The 17,562-nt window shown below is 43.3% G+C and overlaps 7 protein-coding genes across 8 annotated transcripts in view; 4 read left to right on the top strand and 3 right to left on the bottom strand.

Annotated features, from left to right (window-relative positions):
- Nucleotides 1-4,154, top strand: part of LOC6527068 (inactive dipeptidyl peptidase 10) — a 33,933-nt gene extending 29,779 nt beyond the window's left edge. For both annotated transcript variants that reach the window (XM_015198123.2, XM_002088125.3), the window contains one exon: nucleotides 106-4,154. Coding sequence is in view for 1 of the 2 variants with exons in the window: in XM_002088125.3 (XP_002088161.1) it covers nucleotides 106-162 (57 nt within the window). In the remaining variant the exon portion in view is untranslated. The remainder of the gene's footprint in view (nucleotides 1-105) is intronic.
- Nucleotides 4,155-6,326: 2,172 nt separating this feature from the next.
- Nucleotides 6,327-7,651, top strand: LOC6527069. The gene has a single exon (XM_002088126.4). The coding sequence runs from the start codon at nucleotides 6,397-6,399 to the stop codon at nucleotides 7,348-7,350; it is 954 nt and encodes a 317-aa protein (XP_002088162.1). The 5' UTR covers nucleotides 6,327-6,396; the 3' UTR covers nucleotides 7,351-7,651.
- Nucleotides 7,652-7,737: 86 nt separating this feature from the next.
- LOC6527070 (equilibrative nucleoside transporter 1) lies at nucleotides 7,738-10,301 on the bottom strand. The gene has a single exon (XM_002088127.3). It carries the CDS (start codon nucleotides 9,931-9,933, stop codon nucleotides 8,557-8,559), a length of 1,377 nt encoding a protein of 458 aa, XP_002088163.1. The 5' UTR covers nucleotides 9,934-10,301; the 3' UTR covers nucleotides 7,738-8,556.
- A 674-nt stretch (nucleotides 10,302-10,975) lies between these two features.
- LOC6527071 (tRNA (adenine(58)-N(1))-methyltransferase non-catalytic subunit TRM6) lies at nucleotides 10,976-12,495 on the top strand. Its single transcript, XM_002088128.2, has 2 exons — nucleotides 10,976-12,045; nucleotides 12,108-12,495. The coding sequence occupies exons 1-2, from the start codon at nucleotides 11,055-11,057 to the stop codon at nucleotides 12,449-12,451; spliced, it is 1,335 nt and encodes a 444-aa protein (XP_002088164.1). The 5' UTR covers nucleotides 10,976-11,054; the 3' UTR covers nucleotides 12,452-12,495.
- LOC6527072 (cytochrome c oxidase subunit 5B, mitochondrial) lies at nucleotides 12,482-13,248 on the bottom strand. The gene is made up of 2 exons (XM_002088129.4): nucleotides 12,914-13,248; nucleotides 12,482-12,856 (listed from the first exon to the last, which is right to left on the bottom strand). The coding sequence occupies exons 1-2, from the start codon at nucleotides 13,095-13,097 to the stop codon at nucleotides 12,573-12,575; spliced, it is 468 nt and encodes a 155-aa protein (XP_002088165.1). The 5' UTR covers nucleotides 13,098-13,248; the 3' UTR covers nucleotides 12,482-12,572.
- A 92-nt stretch (nucleotides 13,249-13,340) lies between these two features.
- LOC6527073 (cytochrome c oxidase subunit 5B, mitochondrial) lies at nucleotides 13,341-14,882 on the bottom strand. The gene is made up of 3 exons (XM_002088130.4): nucleotides 14,702-14,882; nucleotides 14,096-14,269; nucleotides 13,341-13,709 (listed from the first exon to the last, which is right to left on the bottom strand). Exons 1-3 carry the CDS (start codon nucleotides 14,781-14,783, stop codon nucleotides 13,603-13,605), a joined length of 363 nt encoding a protein of 120 aa, XP_002088166.1. The 5' UTR covers nucleotides 14,784-14,882; the 3' UTR covers nucleotides 13,341-13,602.
- Nucleotides 14,883-15,160: 278 nt separating this feature from the next.
- LOC6527074 (intraflagellar transport protein 52 homolog) lies at nucleotides 15,161-16,979 on the top strand. Its single transcript, XM_002088131.4, has 3 exons — nucleotides 15,161-15,374; nucleotides 15,634-16,279; nucleotides 16,337-16,979. Exons 1-3 carry the CDS (start codon nucleotides 15,262-15,264, stop codon nucleotides 16,880-16,882), a joined length of 1,305 nt encoding a protein of 434 aa, XP_002088167.2. The 5' UTR covers nucleotides 15,161-15,261; the 3' UTR covers nucleotides 16,883-16,979.
- The last annotated feature ends 583 nt before the right edge of the window (nucleotides 16,980-17,562 follow it).

The raw sequence follows: 17,562 nt of genomic DNA on the forward strand, positions 1-17,562 counted from the left end.
AACTCCTTTCCACTTTCATTTTCTCAGACGCTGTCTCTTAACTAATGTTGAAAATAATTGTATTTGATATTTTTGAGTAATGTCTCTTTTTCTGTCCAACAACAGGTGCCGCCGGAATCGAAAGCTGGTCTGGGGAATGGCGGCGATATGCAACAGCAATAAACTTGAATTATGGCAGCGGGAATTCTGATAACAAAAGTATGGAACACCACAAACTTCAACCGGAACGTGCGAACGAAATGTTTTTTTGTAAATTGCATTCAATGTGATTTATCATAAACACACCCACGACACTCACACACAGAACGTGGCTAAATGGCAACTCAAATAGCCAAATGGCGGCGAAAACGGCAAAAAACAACTTAGTTAAATGGCATTTTGTGTAAAATTAATAAGCAAAGCAGCAGCAGCAGCAGCGACAGCGAAATGTGAAATACGAAATGCGAAATGCCAAGTAAGTGTGCCCAAAAAGGAGCATAAACAAACAAATGTACATTTATGCGGACAAAATCAACATGGTTGTGAAAACGTAACTCACACACACACACACGCACACAGACCCCGACTCAAACAGACACACAGACACACACGGACACACGGACACGCAGAGAGAGCGCGCACAAAGGTAGGCAATAAAAATTTACACATGCGGCTTTTCTCCGGTGACAGGTGTGACATTTCAATGCCCTCGCGAAAGGTCCCTTCATTACGGCAAACACCCTGCCGAATTCTTTTCTATTATATCTCTCAACTAGTCCGCATTTGTTGCATATTTTAATTTCTGCGCTACGTCTGTTAGATGTTTATAAGTAACTTGATTTACAAGCAATATATCAATATCAATAACAAATATTTTCACTTGAGTTTGTGAGCTGGTATTTAGACAGTCGGCTTGTCAAGGCAGCACTTTCGGTTTGAATTACTTTTTCATTTCGTTGGAATTTATGCATATTTTGCATAAATTCCCAATGAAGAGCAAACAGAAATAAAATTGAAAAGCAAATTTATTGAAAACGCTACACGTGAACCAGCTGAACTTCGTGCCGCTCTGCTTGAACGGAAATGGCCAGCATAAATCAAATCTGACAACATTCTAAATGACATTTTCTGATAGTCGAACGGTTTTATCGTTTGCCAAGGGAAAGTTTTCCAAAATGTGTAATGGCTCACTGGGGGGGGGCGGATAGTGACCCATAAATTGCGACTGAATTTATGGACTTGGCTCATAATTGAGTCTGGATTTGCAAGCCGTTGACAGAACGCATGATTGAAGTGAGAATTTGTGTACTAAACTCATTTCGAGTTTAAATGTGAATTCAATTTGAATAACATTAGTCTCTGTCTGCATAGATTGAATTACGTTTTTAATTTGATTTTGGTTACTCATAAATTTGATCATCAAATTTACTGCCCAAACAGAAAGGAAATAAAACTGAATAATGCCCGAGCGAGGAGAGAAGCCTCAGTTGGGAAGTTTAATTAAATCAAACGAAATAAAAACGCAGCCATAAACAAAGCATAAATATTTGAATTGAGATAAATGAAACAAACCAGCGACTCAAACAATTGCATAAAAGTGCTTTCGAACGAATCCAATTGAATTTCCAGAAAGCAAAAAAAAAAAGTAAAACTACCAAATGGCCAAAGTAAATTGATTACACGAACGGAGGATTCAATGTGAAAATGAACAAATTATAAATCAAACAAACCAATTGAATAGAATAACTGCATGTAAGTAGCGCAATAATATTTAATATAAATTTACGACTTTTTGTTAAATTTCATTAGCTGAGAAAATCGAGTTTAGTGGCAGTAGAGTAGCGTTAGTCGGTATCCAAACTAAAACCAAGTAAAACTAGTTGAATAAGCCAAAGTGAACTAAAACGATAAACAGAGATGAGAAAAAGGTCAAAAATAGCTGCGATACACATTAAACATAAAGATGCCACAAAAGCAAAGCTCAATATGTATGAAACACTAAAAAAATAAACTGAAAGAAGAAAGCAAATGACACTGCATCGCATATTCCGCAAAAATCTCCATAATCCCAACCCTTTTCCCACTGAAGTAGCAGTATGCAAAAAAAAGGATTATCCTTAATTAGACATTTGGCACACTTATTTGAGAGCGGAAGTTAATTAGCAACCGCCGCCAAACTGCGGCTCTTGCTTCTGATGGCTGAACAGGATGTAGAATACTGGGGTGATTCACTTATGAATATCATAAGCGTAAAAATCGCAAAAATTCTGGTGAAATAGGGGTACTTTGAATAGCGTAAAATCTTTATTTAATTAGTCATTAAAAATCCGTATTTGCATTTTAACTTTACTAATTCCTATGGTGTTTGTAAGGAACTACCTTCGTAGTCCTGCAAACTCATTTTATGTGACAGCTAATTGGCAAACAAGTATTCCTGCATATAATCGCTACTCTATATCGCGCTAAATTCCTATAATTATAAATGTGTGTATGCTTTAACGCTCTTTGCAGCGTGTAGCAAAAGCAAATCCCAGCTGGATAGAGTTTCCCCAACTTTGGGGGCAATTTTAATAATAAAGCCGCGTTGGCCGCAAAGTATGCTACACAAAATATAAACTCGTCCTTGCGCCGCAACCCCTTTTTCCACTCCCATGCTTACTGCCACTTCCCCCCACCTGAGCACAGGTAGGCAAGGCAGGAGGCAGTGATGTGTGCTGGTGTTGGAAAATTGCAAGCCAACATAAATTTATGTCTGCCTGACACTTTTATGTGCCTCGCTGGCGGTTTCAGCTTTTTACGTCGCGTTTTTAGACGCCAGCAGAACGCATGCCAATGTTTGGCTAAGCCGCAGGTTTTCCTCTCCGCAATTAACGCACACAGCTGCTGCCGCCCACCTGGCCAGTGGGCGTGGCAGGAGACGTGTGTCTGTGTGAAGGCGCTTATTTTTAGACCGAAAGGTCGCCTCTGAGAGGGACTGTAAAAGGCCAGCTGCTGCTCCACACCCACTTCCACTACCATTCCGATCCAACTGGCCCACATGCACACAAACACAAAACAGAGGATACAGGTGTTTGCCCTAACAATCCGAGATGAAGCCATAAGTGCGATGCTGTGTCAGCGAGCTATGGAAATTGAAAAGGGCTCGAAGACAAAGGGAAACCCGGAAACAAAAACATTTAAATGCTTTCTATGTAGTGTACTAAGGACCAATTACCGATGTGGGGAGTGTGAAAGTAATTAAAAAATAAAATTATATATACAAATTACGAAAATGTAGCAACGCGCGGTAGACGATTAACAAAATTTGCAATATATATACATAGAGACACACATTCGACATAATGAATATTGACTCAAATACCATTTAGTAATTATACAAGCATATATATACCTAACGATATACACAAGAAATCAAATTAATATGTATACACATGCGAATATGGTAGTTTAGTTCATTTAGTGGATCAAGCGTTTGCATTATTCGAGTTACAACCTATGAAAACCAAAGAAAAACCAAAGAAAAACCAAAGGAAAACCACTCTGTATTGTTGAAATACTATTAGCTCAAATGAAAGCTCGAAGCGGCTCTGTAAAAAGGGAAAACTGTAATATACGCCTATACATAACTAAATAACTATACTTTGATATATGATACATATATATTTTATAAACAACTTTTACTCTTAAACAAAAACAATTTTAATACTCTATCTTCAGCCTTACCGTAAACTAAATGGGAAACTCTAAGAAAGAACATACATAGTAACTCAATAACTCCTAGAGAGCTCAGATGGCCAATGTGCAGATATGGAAATCTATCCTAACCAACGAAATCGCATACAAGTTGTTAGTTATGTTATTTGATGTAAATAAGCTTTAAGGTGGCTAGCTCAATTCAATTACTTTGTTTACTCCTTTCGTTAAATGAGTGTTTGAGAATTACTTAAGCCGTTAGCGAAAACAAAACCTTTGTGATCCAACAAGTTTCTTCTCTTCCATGAAGCAAAACCAAACTAACCAATATAATAATATGAATTTAATATTAATATGTAATTACATTGACTTAATTAGCTGAGACGTTCAATAATTTCGCCTGGCATTTAGTAATGGAAATCGTGAAAAGCGGAAATACCTAAAATATATGAAAGCATGAAGCCAAAAAGCAAACTGGAAAACAATGTGGTTTTATTTATCGCTTTTTTGGGTATATAACATTTAGCAAATTGAAAGTTAACGACACGAAAAGAAGTGCGGTAAGTTAATTTAAAGTAATCGGCTAGTACATATTTATATGATCTAGTCCCTTTAAACATGAATCAAATCATTCCAGTAGTCCCCAATGCCACATTATCCATCCATTTCCACATCTCAAATGCCAAAAGATGTCGATGGATTTCGTGGTCCGTTGGCCAACTAAATCAAATCCTCACCTCTGGAGTCCGAATTAAAAATGAAATATTGCACTCAAGCTGCAAAAGGGATTCTCGGAAAATCGAAAATGTAAACCGTGGAAAAGTCCGGCTTGGCAATCTGCATAAAACACGTAACGGGTTGCAGTGCCCCGCCCCTCCGGACTTTCCTCCAACGCCCCTTTGTTGGCCACGAAGCACGGAGTAAAAGGGCTAAAAGGCGGCACGCAAATGGCCACAAAATGTTCGACTGGCATGCAATGGCCATCAGTTTTGGGGCCAATGGACGCGGGCCAAGTGGAGCTGGGGGTTTTCGGAGGAGGTCTGGCTGCCACCAGCAGGCAAACTTTCGACTTAATTGGCCAATTGTTTGCCAAGGCGCTGAACAAGAAAAAGTGTTGCATATTTGATGCCGTTTTACACATTTCTTTCTTCTTTGTAGGTGCAGAGCAACGTTACGCAGCGAAAGAGGTGGCAAGTTTTAAGAGCCATCGTTTTGGCAACTAATAATTTATCGACGCGATTTCAGCGAGCGTCTAATTGGCACTCAGAAACAAATATGAAAATATGGCGTATAATGCACGGATGGCATGGTCGCCCGCTCTAATCACGGCCATAATTGAGCCGCCACGATGAAAATGTCCGGCACAAATTGCCGGCCACTTAAATCGGGAAACCCGAAGCGGTCGGGAAGAAGTATCTGTATCGGTGGGGGAGAAGGATTCGTAGTTACGGCCATGACTCATGTATGTCACTACGACCATTATCCAATTTCAACGGCCGACAATTAGGAGGAAGTATCGTTAGCCATTGTCATTATATAACAATTTAACACAACCACGTCTTTTGTTTAGTTAAAGAAGCACATAACTTGAACAACTTAAGAAAGATGATGGCATTGGGCACAATTTACTGTGTTAAAGGTACACCCTATTCGACCACAGCCCAAATGTGCTTCTCTTCTCTCATATAAACTACAAATTGTAGGGTATACCACGTTTGATTTCTTATCTATTCGTATGTGATCAAGAAAGGTGTCAGCTTACGGCAAACATGATGTAGGTTCAGTGACCCAATTTCTGCATCATTGCGATTTATGGCATCTACGATAGCTGGAATGTAAATTTTGAAGTCTTTGCTTTAATTTTTTGCTCTGATACGTTATTCCGGGCACACCAGCTATTCCCATCATCCACCATCCGGCCGCTAGTGCCAATCAATTGGCGTCCCATCTCCTGACAAGGGTTCATCCGACAGTTGGCTATTTTTGCGCCATTGTTAAGCAGACTCCGAGACGCAGACTACGAAGGACTCATACTCTGGACTCTGGAAAGAAAAGTCTAGAGAGCAGAACTCAATACTGCTGCAGGATAATGCCCCTACAATACATAAATAATTTACATTTCGCATGGTCACGCACAAATCATGCGAGCCAAAGAAGCGGCTTGAAAAAAGTCAGACTGGGATATTGGAATTGGGTTTGGGGCTTTTCGATTTTGGTGGGGCGTCCTGGGGGCGCCGAATGCCGCACGATGCGCATCAAAGTGACAGTTCAACATGGAAATCCACTCAAAATGTTAATTGATACGTATGCAATGCGATTTACTGGCCGTGGGCACTCAGAAAGTTTTTCCGTTGGCTGTTGTGGCGATTGCAGAAACTTTCAATGATTGATGTAACTCGAAACTAAAATCAAAACATAAATAAATCTATAATTACCTAAATATACTTGTTTAAAATATAATTAAATTCATTTTGACAATTTTTCGCTGAATTTCAGTTACTAAAAGTGGTTTATAAGAAGTGAGAGTGCTTTAGTTTAGACTACTAACAGATACCCTGTACTTTACCAATAAACTTCAAAGTATATACATACTAAAGAGTTCCGTACCATTCAGTATTTTCATTTTCGAAGTGCACGGTATATTTCGCCGCGCACCGTCTGGTCACATTGTATTACCCAAGAACATAATATTTACTTATTTATAATAGCTCTTACTTATTTACAATGGAGGGACTAAACGATGACTGCGTGTGTAATATACTGGAGTTCCTGCCGCTCGTGGAGCAAATCAAGATGGCCAGGCTGGCGCCGCGGTTTGAAGAGCTCCTATGCCTTATTGTGTGGCGAAAGCCGCGCTACCGGAAGGTTTCCGTATCCGATTCCATGCTGGAGCCGTTGAGTAAGGAGGACTACATATATTTCTTCGAACTGACGAGCCCTGCAATGGAGGAGCTGTACATTTGGAACGTGCACAAGAAGGCCTTCGACTCGTACTTGGGTCGCCATCTGATGCGACCCGAATTGTCCTTCTACCTGCGCCGGGACTACAGCAATCTCCGCGAGCTCTGCATTGCGGATGAGAACATGAACAATAGCATGATAAGCACTATTGCTAAGAGCTGTCGTCAGCTGCGTAGCCTGAGCGTTTCCAGTGCGTACATCACGGGAAAGTACCTTACTGGACTCTCCAATTTAGAGACCCTAGTGGCACCCGAATGCTCCGTGGAGCTGCCCCTTCTCACAGAGTTGCTGGAACAAGTTCATCTGAAGCATCTGGACCTCACCTCAAATCGGTATCCCGTAGAGGCGACTATTCTGCAGACGGAGGGAAGCAAACGACTAGAGCGACTTGGGCTATCGGATGCCGAAGATTACGGCTTCCCACTGGCCGATAGTCTGCCTCAACTAAACACGCTGGTGGTGAGCTACCACAAGGTAAGCACCCAGGAACAACTAGCCATGCTGGAGACAACGCGCACGCGTGTGGAGCAAGCCTCAAGAAAATATCCCAAGCGCCTGCAATCGATCTTGTGCAATGTGGTGGATGTGGAGGTGGCCCTCGAGAAGATTGCAGGCCTTCAAAAACGGCCTCCCAGGGACAACCCAAAGTTCAATGAGCTTCTGAAGATCATGTACTTCTTGTCGAATCCGCAGGCCGGAGATAAGAAATCACCTTGAGATGGTCATGGATCTTCCTCGGAGCTGCCCCCCCACATTTGCCCCTGTAAATACATAAATAGGTACTTAGACGTCACCCAAGTGACAAGTGGAACTGATATGATTATCTGCTACTAGCTGCTCCCCATGGTAATTATGTGTCTTCTCAGATAAGGCTCGTGTTTGGTTTTTTTTTGTTTGTTTACCAATAATTTTTCGGCGCCATGTACAAACACTTCTATCGGTTTTGGAATGTATACCGAAATTATGTTTACGCTACCCTGGAAGATGGCATTAAACCTTACCACAGATGCAATAATAAGTATTTTTGAGATTCTATTGACCAACGTGCCTAAAAGTGTTAAATCCCGTTTTTGTAACCTTTCTGCCAATTTAAAATTCATTGAATTAGTTTTGTATAAGGCCGTTTTCTGCACATTTATTATTTTAGTAGAACATTTGACAACATGTTTAATTTAATTTTATTTATACGTTTTCTGTTGAGTTTTATTTATCAATACAAGAGTGTCCACAATTTCGGTGGGCACCAAAAGAATGCATTGATTAAATGCTTTGCTCGTGCATAATTGTGCCACTTTGTTATTTCATTCAATCGGATGAAGCTGTGATAAAACGAACCAAATATTCCATTGACTTGTTAGACCCCCTCCTAATTGATACATATATGTACATCAATTAGGACCCAATTGTCAGACTCTGCAAGTTCCCTTTCCTCTTTTGTCGGCACAATTTTCCCATGGATACGAGGTATATTGTTGTTTTAATTTGTACCACTAACTTTGTATTATTTCGTTGATGTAATAAAATACAAATTGAAAAATTTTATTAAATAAAACGTGTTAAAATGATTGGTTAGTCCTAGAACTAGAATTGAGCGCAAAACTAATTTTAATATTTGTCAAATGCGTAGAAACCAGTGAGCAATGAAATGTAAGGCACCATGAAATATGGACCCAGATACAAACAGCATTTCGGAAACTATGTCCATAATGATGCAGTACTTTTGAAAATTTCCATGATGTATTAAAAAGCAAATTAAAAAACCTTTATTAAATTAAAAGAATTTAAATAATTGATTGACCCGAAACAAATGGCCAGGTCTTAAAACTGGTATTGAGCACAAAACTAAATTTAATATGGGTCAAGTAAGTGCAAAGCAATGAACAATGATAATTGTTAGTAAGTGTCATACGAAATAATGTAAGACTACACGACGAAGGATGGTCCCAGGTACGAGAACAGCACTCCGGAGAATATGCCCGTTATCAGCATGGCAGCTCCGTACATTCCGGCAGTGGTCTGGTACTTGGTGTGCACCGTCTGCGGGGCGTACATCATTCCCAGAGAGCTGAGATACCCGGAGCTGTAGGCCATCGCGATGCCGATGCCCCAGTACACCCAGTCATTGTCGATGAATACGGTCAGTTTGCGCACCGAGTCTGGCGGAACGTAGTTGCACATAACAAACAGTGGGATGAACGCCAGGCGCAATACCACTGGCACCCAGAGGAACCTTGGCCCCGGCCATTTCACCCACGATGTCGTCAAACTGCCCAGCATGGCAAACACGTTGAAGGTCGCAAAGCAAGTGACCAGCACAAAGTGTGATTTGCCAACCACAAAATCAGGATCGGAGCGTTGCACGTTGGACTGAATCGCCGGGAATACCGCCAACGTCACGAAAAACGTGAGGAAGATGTTGAATAGTTGCGGCGATGCTTTTTTGAAGATCTGCCAGTAAGGCACGTTAAGCTGCACCTTAGAGTCCGATTTCTTTTCGCTGCTCCGGCTGATGGTCTCGTAGTGGCGGAAGAACTTGTTCAGCGGCAGCGCAAAGTAGGTGTCGAAGCAGAGTAGCAGCACTAGGATGGCGGTCACGAAGTAGTAGATGGCCGAGGTCCTCATGGACGAGAAGATCTCTCCGCAGATAAAGGCCATGGCGGTGGTGAAGCAACCGCTGATGTTGGAGCCCAGGACGACGGCGCCGGTGTACTTGATGGGCAACGATGCCACAATTCCGTAGATGGTGTTCTGGTAGATGCCGTTGCACACGTTCAGCAGCACAATGCACACCATGGTGGCCCAGAAGAACGTGCCCGGCCACTGGGAGGAGTCCAGCATGGCCAGAATAATGGTTACCAGCAGAATGACCATCTCGAAGATGATGCTGTAGACGATTCGGGTGGTCAGGTCGCCGCCCAAGTTGACAAAGATGTTCAGCCAGTTGAATACCAGGTTGGGAATCTGCGAGGCGAAGCCCATATTCTGCATGAAATGGGAACGGTAACTCACTTCCGTGGCCACAGTGTTGTTCGGTCCAAGTTTGAAGTCCTCGAAATAGGACTTGGCCGTAATGAACATGTTCCAGGGCATCAGAGTGCCCACGCCGTGCAGCAGGAATATAAAGAACACGATAAGGAATTTATCCTTTGGCGCTGGCAGGCCCAGTTTTGCCAGCACCGACGTAGATCCTTTGCCATTGGAATCGTGGGGCGGCAGCTTGGATTCCCACGAGGGATTCAGCGTCACCGGCGCCTGCTGTTTGCCAATAAAAGGCGACTTCTCCGATTTAGCCTCCGCCATATCTGCGCGACTTCTGTTCTGTACTGGCTTGGATTTCTTTCTGGTTCTGCTGATGCGGGCGACAGCAGTTATTGGGGCGTATGCTTGAAACTCGAAAACTTGCGCGGTCAGTTATTTTTCGAGGGGGGCTACAAAACCGGTAGGAGGGCGGGAAGGTTTGATTTTCCCCTTCGCCTGGTGCACCACTCTGATTTCGGGCTTGGGTTTATCCTCGTGGCGGGAGGTTCGCCTGGAACTAACGGTCACGTGGAGAGCCAACTGCAGTGCCCGAAGAACACTGATTACAGCACAGATCGCATCGAATCAAAGGTTATAACCGCACTACAAGATTATCGCCGCGTTGTATCAGCTCAGCTGTACTCGATCGAAGGGAGTTGCCACGCCGTTGAAAATTATGATTTATGGGCGTAGTTGCACGCGATTTTAGGGGTGCTGTCAGGCATGGGCGCAGTCTTTTCCGTTCGTAATCGTCAAGAGGGGACGTTAGTAGAGGCCGTAAATAATGTTTTCTTGGCTTTGAGTATTACTAAATCAAAGTAATTGAATGTACATGTTATGTGAGTTACTCCCACTATCACAACCCCTGTTAGCTACACCCATGTTACACTTCAAAAGTAATAGCAACCAACTGCTTATCACAAAAGTTGGTAATGTATGTACATATTTGTTGTTTTTGGGTTTTTTTTTGTAATTTTTATTACTACAAGTATTTAGATTGTGTTCCATATTGAATGTTATCTCAATTCTTATGTTCCAATTGCATGAAAAAATAATTTAATTAATTAAATTAAATGTCTTTCTTAACTGCAATAAAACCAAGCAACAGGTTATAGGGCTGCCAGATCAATAAAATAATCAAAACACATAAAGGAAATAAAATGATCATCTCATTTCCATAAATAATTTTTAATGACCAAAACAAGAATTTAATTAGTTCTTAATTATAGCTTTCCATATATAATGCTGTTACTAAACCTGCAACAGGTGACTAGAATAACAGATTGGCCCGTTTTCCAGCACTGAACTTTTCTTCCTCTTCTAGCCCCCCTTAGAATTTGCGGCTTTTCGTTTGTTTTCGACAAACACGTTGTTTATAAGAATCATTACATAGAGTAGCGACAATGGCCACTGAAGAGGCCATTCCTAGAATCCAATTGGGCGACTACATAGTCATCCAGCGGCAGAAGTATACGAAGCTACAAAAGTTCGGCAGCCTGGACACCACGGCCACTTTGGGCAAAGAAACACTGGAGCTGAAGTCCCTTTTGGACCAACCCTATGGGTCCACGTTCAAGATGTGCGTCAAGGAGACAAAGCCAGGCAAAAGGGGTGCGCAGAGGCAACACACCCTGGAGCTGTGCAGCGAGACAGAGCTGCGAAGCACCCGTGAGGTTCTGGGAATCTCCAGCAGTGGAGCGGATAACCGGGACATCTGCGATGACGGGGAAGCGCAGACCCTGAAGCCAGAGGACATTGCCCAACTGCGGGAGGAGGGCAACGACTCCAGCAAAATCATCGAGAAGCTTGTGGAGAATTCAAAGACCTTCCACAACCGAACAGAGTACTCCCAGGAGAAGTACCTGCTAAAGAAGGAGAAAAAGTATTTCGAGTTCGTTCAGATCCGCCAGCCGACGATCCGGCTGATGCTGGACATCTTTTACCGCCAAGACTCGGAGAAGGTTATGGGCATTCGCGTTGACACATTGTCGCAGATTATTTCTTACTCGGGCGTCTGTGGTTTCGGAAGCTATCTGCTGTACGAAAGTGGCACCAATGGTCTACTGCCGGCGGCCATGCTCAACTCCATAGGCGCAGGCACAGAAGGCACCTTGGTGCACATGCATCCGGGAAATGTGCCCCAGAAACAAGCGCTGTTAGCTTTAAAACTACCCCTGGAGCAGCAGCAGCGATGCATTTCCGTTAATCTCTATTCCGTCTTGAGAGAGTTCTACCAAGGAGAAGAGGCGAAGGTGACAGAAATCCCGGCGGTGGAACCCAGTGAAAGTGAACCCCAGGAAACCCAGCCGGAGACGCCAACGGAGGAACAACCGGAGGCTGTAGAACCGATCACAAAGAAACCCAAGCTGGATGAGTCAAAGAATGGTAGAGAAGGTATTGCTTACAATATAGTAAACTTATCCAGACAAGTGCAAATACTATTTCTGTTCTTATAGGAGCAAAGGGACCTCCGCGGTGGCATTTGGAAAATAAGCGAGCCACAGCCCTAATGCACGCTGAATTCGACAGCCTGGTGGTGGCTGCCAAGGAGCACCCGTCCAGCATTCTACATGCGCTGCTGCCTCTTGTAAAACCATCAAGACCCGTGGTAGTATTCAGCACCTGCAAGGAGCTACTGCAAGAGACATTCATGGAGCTGAAAACCACAGGCAAGGTGACGGGTCTGCACTTGACCTCGAACTGGTTGCGCACCTACCAGATCCTGCCCAACCGCACCCATCCGGAAGTGAATATGAGCGGAAATAGTGGCTACCTTTTGACAGGCTATACGCTAAGATAGTTGTTGTGCGACTAACAAATACATGTAAGCTTTTGTTTTGATAATATCATGCAATGTTTAATACTAGGTGAGGATCATGCCAGGTGTGTTTGTGTTAAGTACAGCGCTCTGTGACATCGATCTAGACGGGTGGGACGTTCTTTAAGACGAAAAAGTGGCCGCACTCGCACCGTTTGGGTCCCTCGTCCTTCTCAATCCACATCCACTTGGGCAAACGGTCGTCCAGGCACAGACAGCCTACGATGCGAGCATCGAACGCCGATGGCACGACTGTGGGATCATTCTCCCTTCCTGATCCGCGCCTTATTACCTTGGAGAAACCCCAAGGGTCCTCGCAGCCCTGCTTAGCCAGCAGCATTTCGCGCTTTTGAATACCGGTGACCAGTTGTTCGTCCTCAATAAGTGCTAATGGGACATGAGAACTGATCTGGGGATCTTTGAAAGCTCCAACAAACTACATACCCGATTTTTGCACCTGAGTTGTCGATATAGGACGCTGTCCAGGAGCAGCAGCTGCTTCTCCCAGCCGCTGCAATCCTAGTCGCCGAAGCAAAGAGCTTAGCTTTCCGTCGCGCTGTGTTAAATTCGAAATAAGACGCTTGGATGCGGACTGAGCCTTAAGTAGACGCGAAATGTAGGACGACATTTTTACAGGAGTTTTCAGATAGGATTGTACTACTATCGGAAGAGAAATTCTCACTTTGAGTGAGTTGTAAGTGTGAACCAAAGCCTTTAAAAATGTTTGAATGCTTATTCAGACGCCTACTAGTTTACCTAATTTCGAATTAGTTCTCCGATTTTTAAAATTTTACACGAAAATACCTTTTCTCCGGTTTTTAGGTACATCCTAACAATGCACATGAAGCTTTTTGCAAATGAAATCCTTTTATTTTCACTCAAACTCTCTTCTTTAGACTTTATTGTTCGTTTTTTGGTGTGAAAAAAAGCATCTTTCCTCGGCTGCGTTGGAAAATACGATTGCAGATCTGAAAATGGAAGCAGCGCCGCCCTTTCTCTCCTTACTGTTCACAGTTTCGGTTTTTTTTTGGGTTGATGTTTGTTTATTTGGACAGCTAAGTGGGTTGACTTTTAGCTTAGTAGTTGTTGTGTTTTTGTTATTAATTGGTTTATTGAATTAATTAATAATAACTTTAAACAGCTGCCTTCTCCACCAGCTTGAACCAGTGACCGCACTCACAGCGCTTCTGGTTGCCCTTCTGCAGCCACATCCATTGCACGTAGGTCTGATCCTCTTCGCCTGAGTTGGATTAAAAAGTATGTTAGAAAGTATTCAACTCGAATGGTGGCCTTAGTTTTGGTCAGCATAAAGGCACTCATCTTTTCTTAGCAATTTTTAAGTAATTCAGTCGAATTTGACTCGGTAAGTTTAAGTTTGTGCAACAAATTATTCAAAACATTATCTAATTCGGGATAAAAACATTCAAGTACGATGTATAGTTCATAAGAGCGTTCATAAAAAGTTTAAGCAATATATAATAAATACATTTACGCGACACATTGTTTGATTCGCACAAACGCGTTATAGCAATGCATATAAATAGAACAAAATATTGAAAGTTGCTGATAGAATACTCTAAATAGTGCCATTATCCTGACCGCAGCTAGTGATCTTGGACTACTTACAGATGCAGCCCACAATGCGGGCATCGAAGGCCGATGGAATAAGGTTGGGGTTCTCCTTGGTGCCGGCGCCCCGCTTGAAGACCTTCATGTCGAAGGGATTATCGTTGCCGGCGGCCTTGAGCAGCAGCTCGCGCTTCTCGATACCAGTGGCGTGCTCCAAAGGATCGTTCATCACTGCAATGCGGAGAAGTGGGAAACGCAATTAGGAATTAGCTCATAAATTGATAAGCGACTGGGCCACTGGTTACATAAACAGCAGACGCCCCAAATCCGGAGGCTCTGTCACAAGTAGCGGTCTTCGGAGGTTAATCCCGGCCAGCTTCTGTCGAGGTGCTAACTCCGCACTGAAGTGTCACCGCTCCCCCTCTCCGTCCACAAGTCGCACATTTCCCAGCGCATAGTTATTACATAACCTCGCACTTTCCATAGACACTTTTCTGTGGGTCCAAGCCTGCAGCTTTCCAGGAGTGTGGAGCACAGTGCCTTGGTGTTCTATCACCAGCACGCCAATATTATGCAATTCCAGAGCAGAACCTCCGCCAAGTCGACGAACGTGACCGAAAAGCAGCTGGCAGTGGGATTTCCCCCCTGCTTTTCACCACTTACTTTTGCAGAAGCGCACGGGCGTGTAGGCAACATTCTGGCGTGCGGCAGCACGGAGCGCCATGCGTCCACAGATCTGTGCCATTGTTCGTTTTGCGAAAATTTCGGTCGGTCTTAAGTGATGAACACCAAAAATTCTTTCGTAATTTTTCACACAACTAGATCCAGTGTGACCGCGGGAAAGTAAGAAAAAAATACCGCAGGCGCTAGAAAATATTTAATAAATTTGTGATTAAACTAATTATAGGGCTATAAAAAAAAACATTTTATGGGATTTACATATATTTAACACAATTAATGTAAAGTCTGCCTTAAACAGGTGGGTGCTTAGGACAATAAATAACTAATAATTTCCGTATATACTTATATACCAACTTTTTAAAAATATTTTACAACGGTCACTCTGCAGTGTTCAACAATTACGCACTCCTAAGTGTTTCAAAACACCGGCAAAGCACTGTTATCGGATCCGCGAGAGGGCGCCACCGCGTTGCCGGGCAACCATATGTAAAAACAAAAAATTGTTTTGATAATTTTTAAGTTAAATAGAAACTGCATAAATCATGTCCAGCAAGCCGGTTATCTGTTTTGATATATCAAAAAATGAACGCTTCCAAATATCGGACAACTATAAAATGTTGCACCGCAAGCTAAAGGTTCATTGGAATGTGGAACAGTCAGTATCCCAAAAATTATACGTGGTCAATAAACATACTTATAATAAGTGAAAAAACAAAGTTTTTTAACAATTAAATCAATCAGCTTATACTTATTTCCTAAATATATTTTATTTTTAAAATCAAGCAGCTTATACTTATTATAATACTTCTATTTTATCTTTAAAACCGAATTTTTAATCTTTATATTGAATTAGTTTTAGCGATACACCAAAACACTCGAATAAACTATCAATATATATTTTAATATTTTAACAGAAATGATGCGGAACTCAGGAAGGAGCGTTTGGCTCGGGTAAAGATTTTCGTTCTCGCCGGACCACAGGATCGATTCACGGAGGACGAATTCGAGGTATTGAAGCATTACGTGGAGGTGCAAGGAGGCAGTCTGGTGGTGTTCCTGGGTGAAGGTGGGGAGCCGGAGTTCAATACAAACGTAAACTTCTTCCTGGAGCAGTATGGGATCTACATCAACGGCGACACTGTGGTGCGACCGCACTACTACAAGAATTTCCATCCCAAGGAGTGTATCGTGGGTGGCGGCGTTGTCTGCGAGTCCATGTGGCGACATCTCCTCAAGCTGGACATCGAGAAGGTGGACTACGATTTCAGTGACGAGAAGTACAAGATACACTTTCAATACCCCTATGGAGCCACGCTGAATGTATCTGAGCCTGCGAATGTCCTGCTTACCACGGGCCCAGTTGTCTATCCCTTCAATCGTCCCCTAGCCGGCTACTTTACAAACGGGAAAGGTGGAAAAATCCTGGCGGTGGGATCTGGATACATTTGGCATGATAAGTATCTGCAGGACAAGACCAACGATGCCATGTTTGAGTACCTGATAAAGCTGCTCGGAGCAGATGAGATTACCTACACCCACTTGGACTTCAATGATGTGGAGGTAGGTGAATTACCAATATCAAGTGTTCCCTATAACTAATTACATCATGTTCCAAAGCTGAGCGACAACAAGTACTTCACCGATATTGGGTTCCTGGCCGATATGCCCAAGGCCTGCCTGATTGACTCGATTGGCACCGACATGCCCACGGACTTCAAGCAGATGTTCGACATGAGGCTCTGCAGGCTGAGCAACCGCCTGCTCAAGGACGTCATGGATACCTACGAGCAACTGCACGTCAAGTACGAGCCGCTGAAGATCATCAAGCCGCAGTTCGAGATTCCGCTGCCCAACGTCCAGTTGGCCACCTTTCCGCCCATCTTCAGCGAGCCTTCGGCTCCACCGCTGGAGCTATACGATCTCGACGAGACCTTCAGCGGAGCTCGTTCCCAGCTGGCGCACATGACCGGCCAGGTGCTGCAGGCGCTGCAGTCCAAGGAGCCACAGAGAAGGGCTCTCAACCAGCGGGAGCTGGAGAACTACATAAAGGAGTGCGCCAGGATAACGGCTATTGTGGACGACCGCCAGGATATGGCCGCCCGCGAGATACTCAACATCGTGGCGCGCCAAATTGTCAGCTACAGACCTTACGCGGAGGATTAGAACGCTCCGATTACTACATTCCTTGCAACTTTTTCGGCAAAGTTTGGCCATCAGCAAAATTCGAATTATGTGAATATATATAATTTAAAATTGAAAATCTAGTCTGTGTTATGTAAACATGTTGGCGACTCGAATTCAAACATGGCCGGCAAGCCAGCAAAATAATGCTCCTCCGTTCTCCGCAGGGCTCCCGAGTTGAATTACACCGAAGGCAATTTTTGGAGTGCGGGAAACACAAGACCTGTGGGAAGTAAAGCTATATAGCTGCACTTATGCGCGGCTCTGCCATCGTTTAGTACGAAAATTGGTTATTTAACACAATTAATTATTTTTATTAATATTTCCCCGTACGCCAAGGGGCGCCACCTCAGCACGCAGATCTCCCAAGGGAATTTCCGAGGAGCAGTTTTGTTTTTAGGTGTCAACAATTTGTTTCCGTTTTTCCGGAGGGGCGACTCCTCCCTCCCTGCTAATTGGGATGCGGATCAGGGTGCGGGAAGATCTAGTGTGTGAGAAACCACCAGTTAATGCTTGTCACAACAAATAGTGTCATCAATCTGGGCTCCCAAGGGGGATGTAATTCCAGGGAGTGGAGTCCTTTAAAAAATACTTCTGCACAACTGGCGGTTGTAAATTTTTTAGATTTTCTTCTAGAGATAAAATGTTTCCCTGGAGTATGT

The sequence above is a fragment of the Drosophila yakuba genome, chromosome 2L (genome assembly GCF_016746365.2).
Source record: "Drosophila yakuba strain Tai18E2 chromosome 2L, Prin_Dyak_Tai18E2_2.1, whole genome shotgun sequence".
NCBI classification, from domain to species: Eukaryota; Metazoa; Arthropoda; class Insecta; order Diptera; family Drosophilidae; genus Drosophila; species Drosophila yakuba.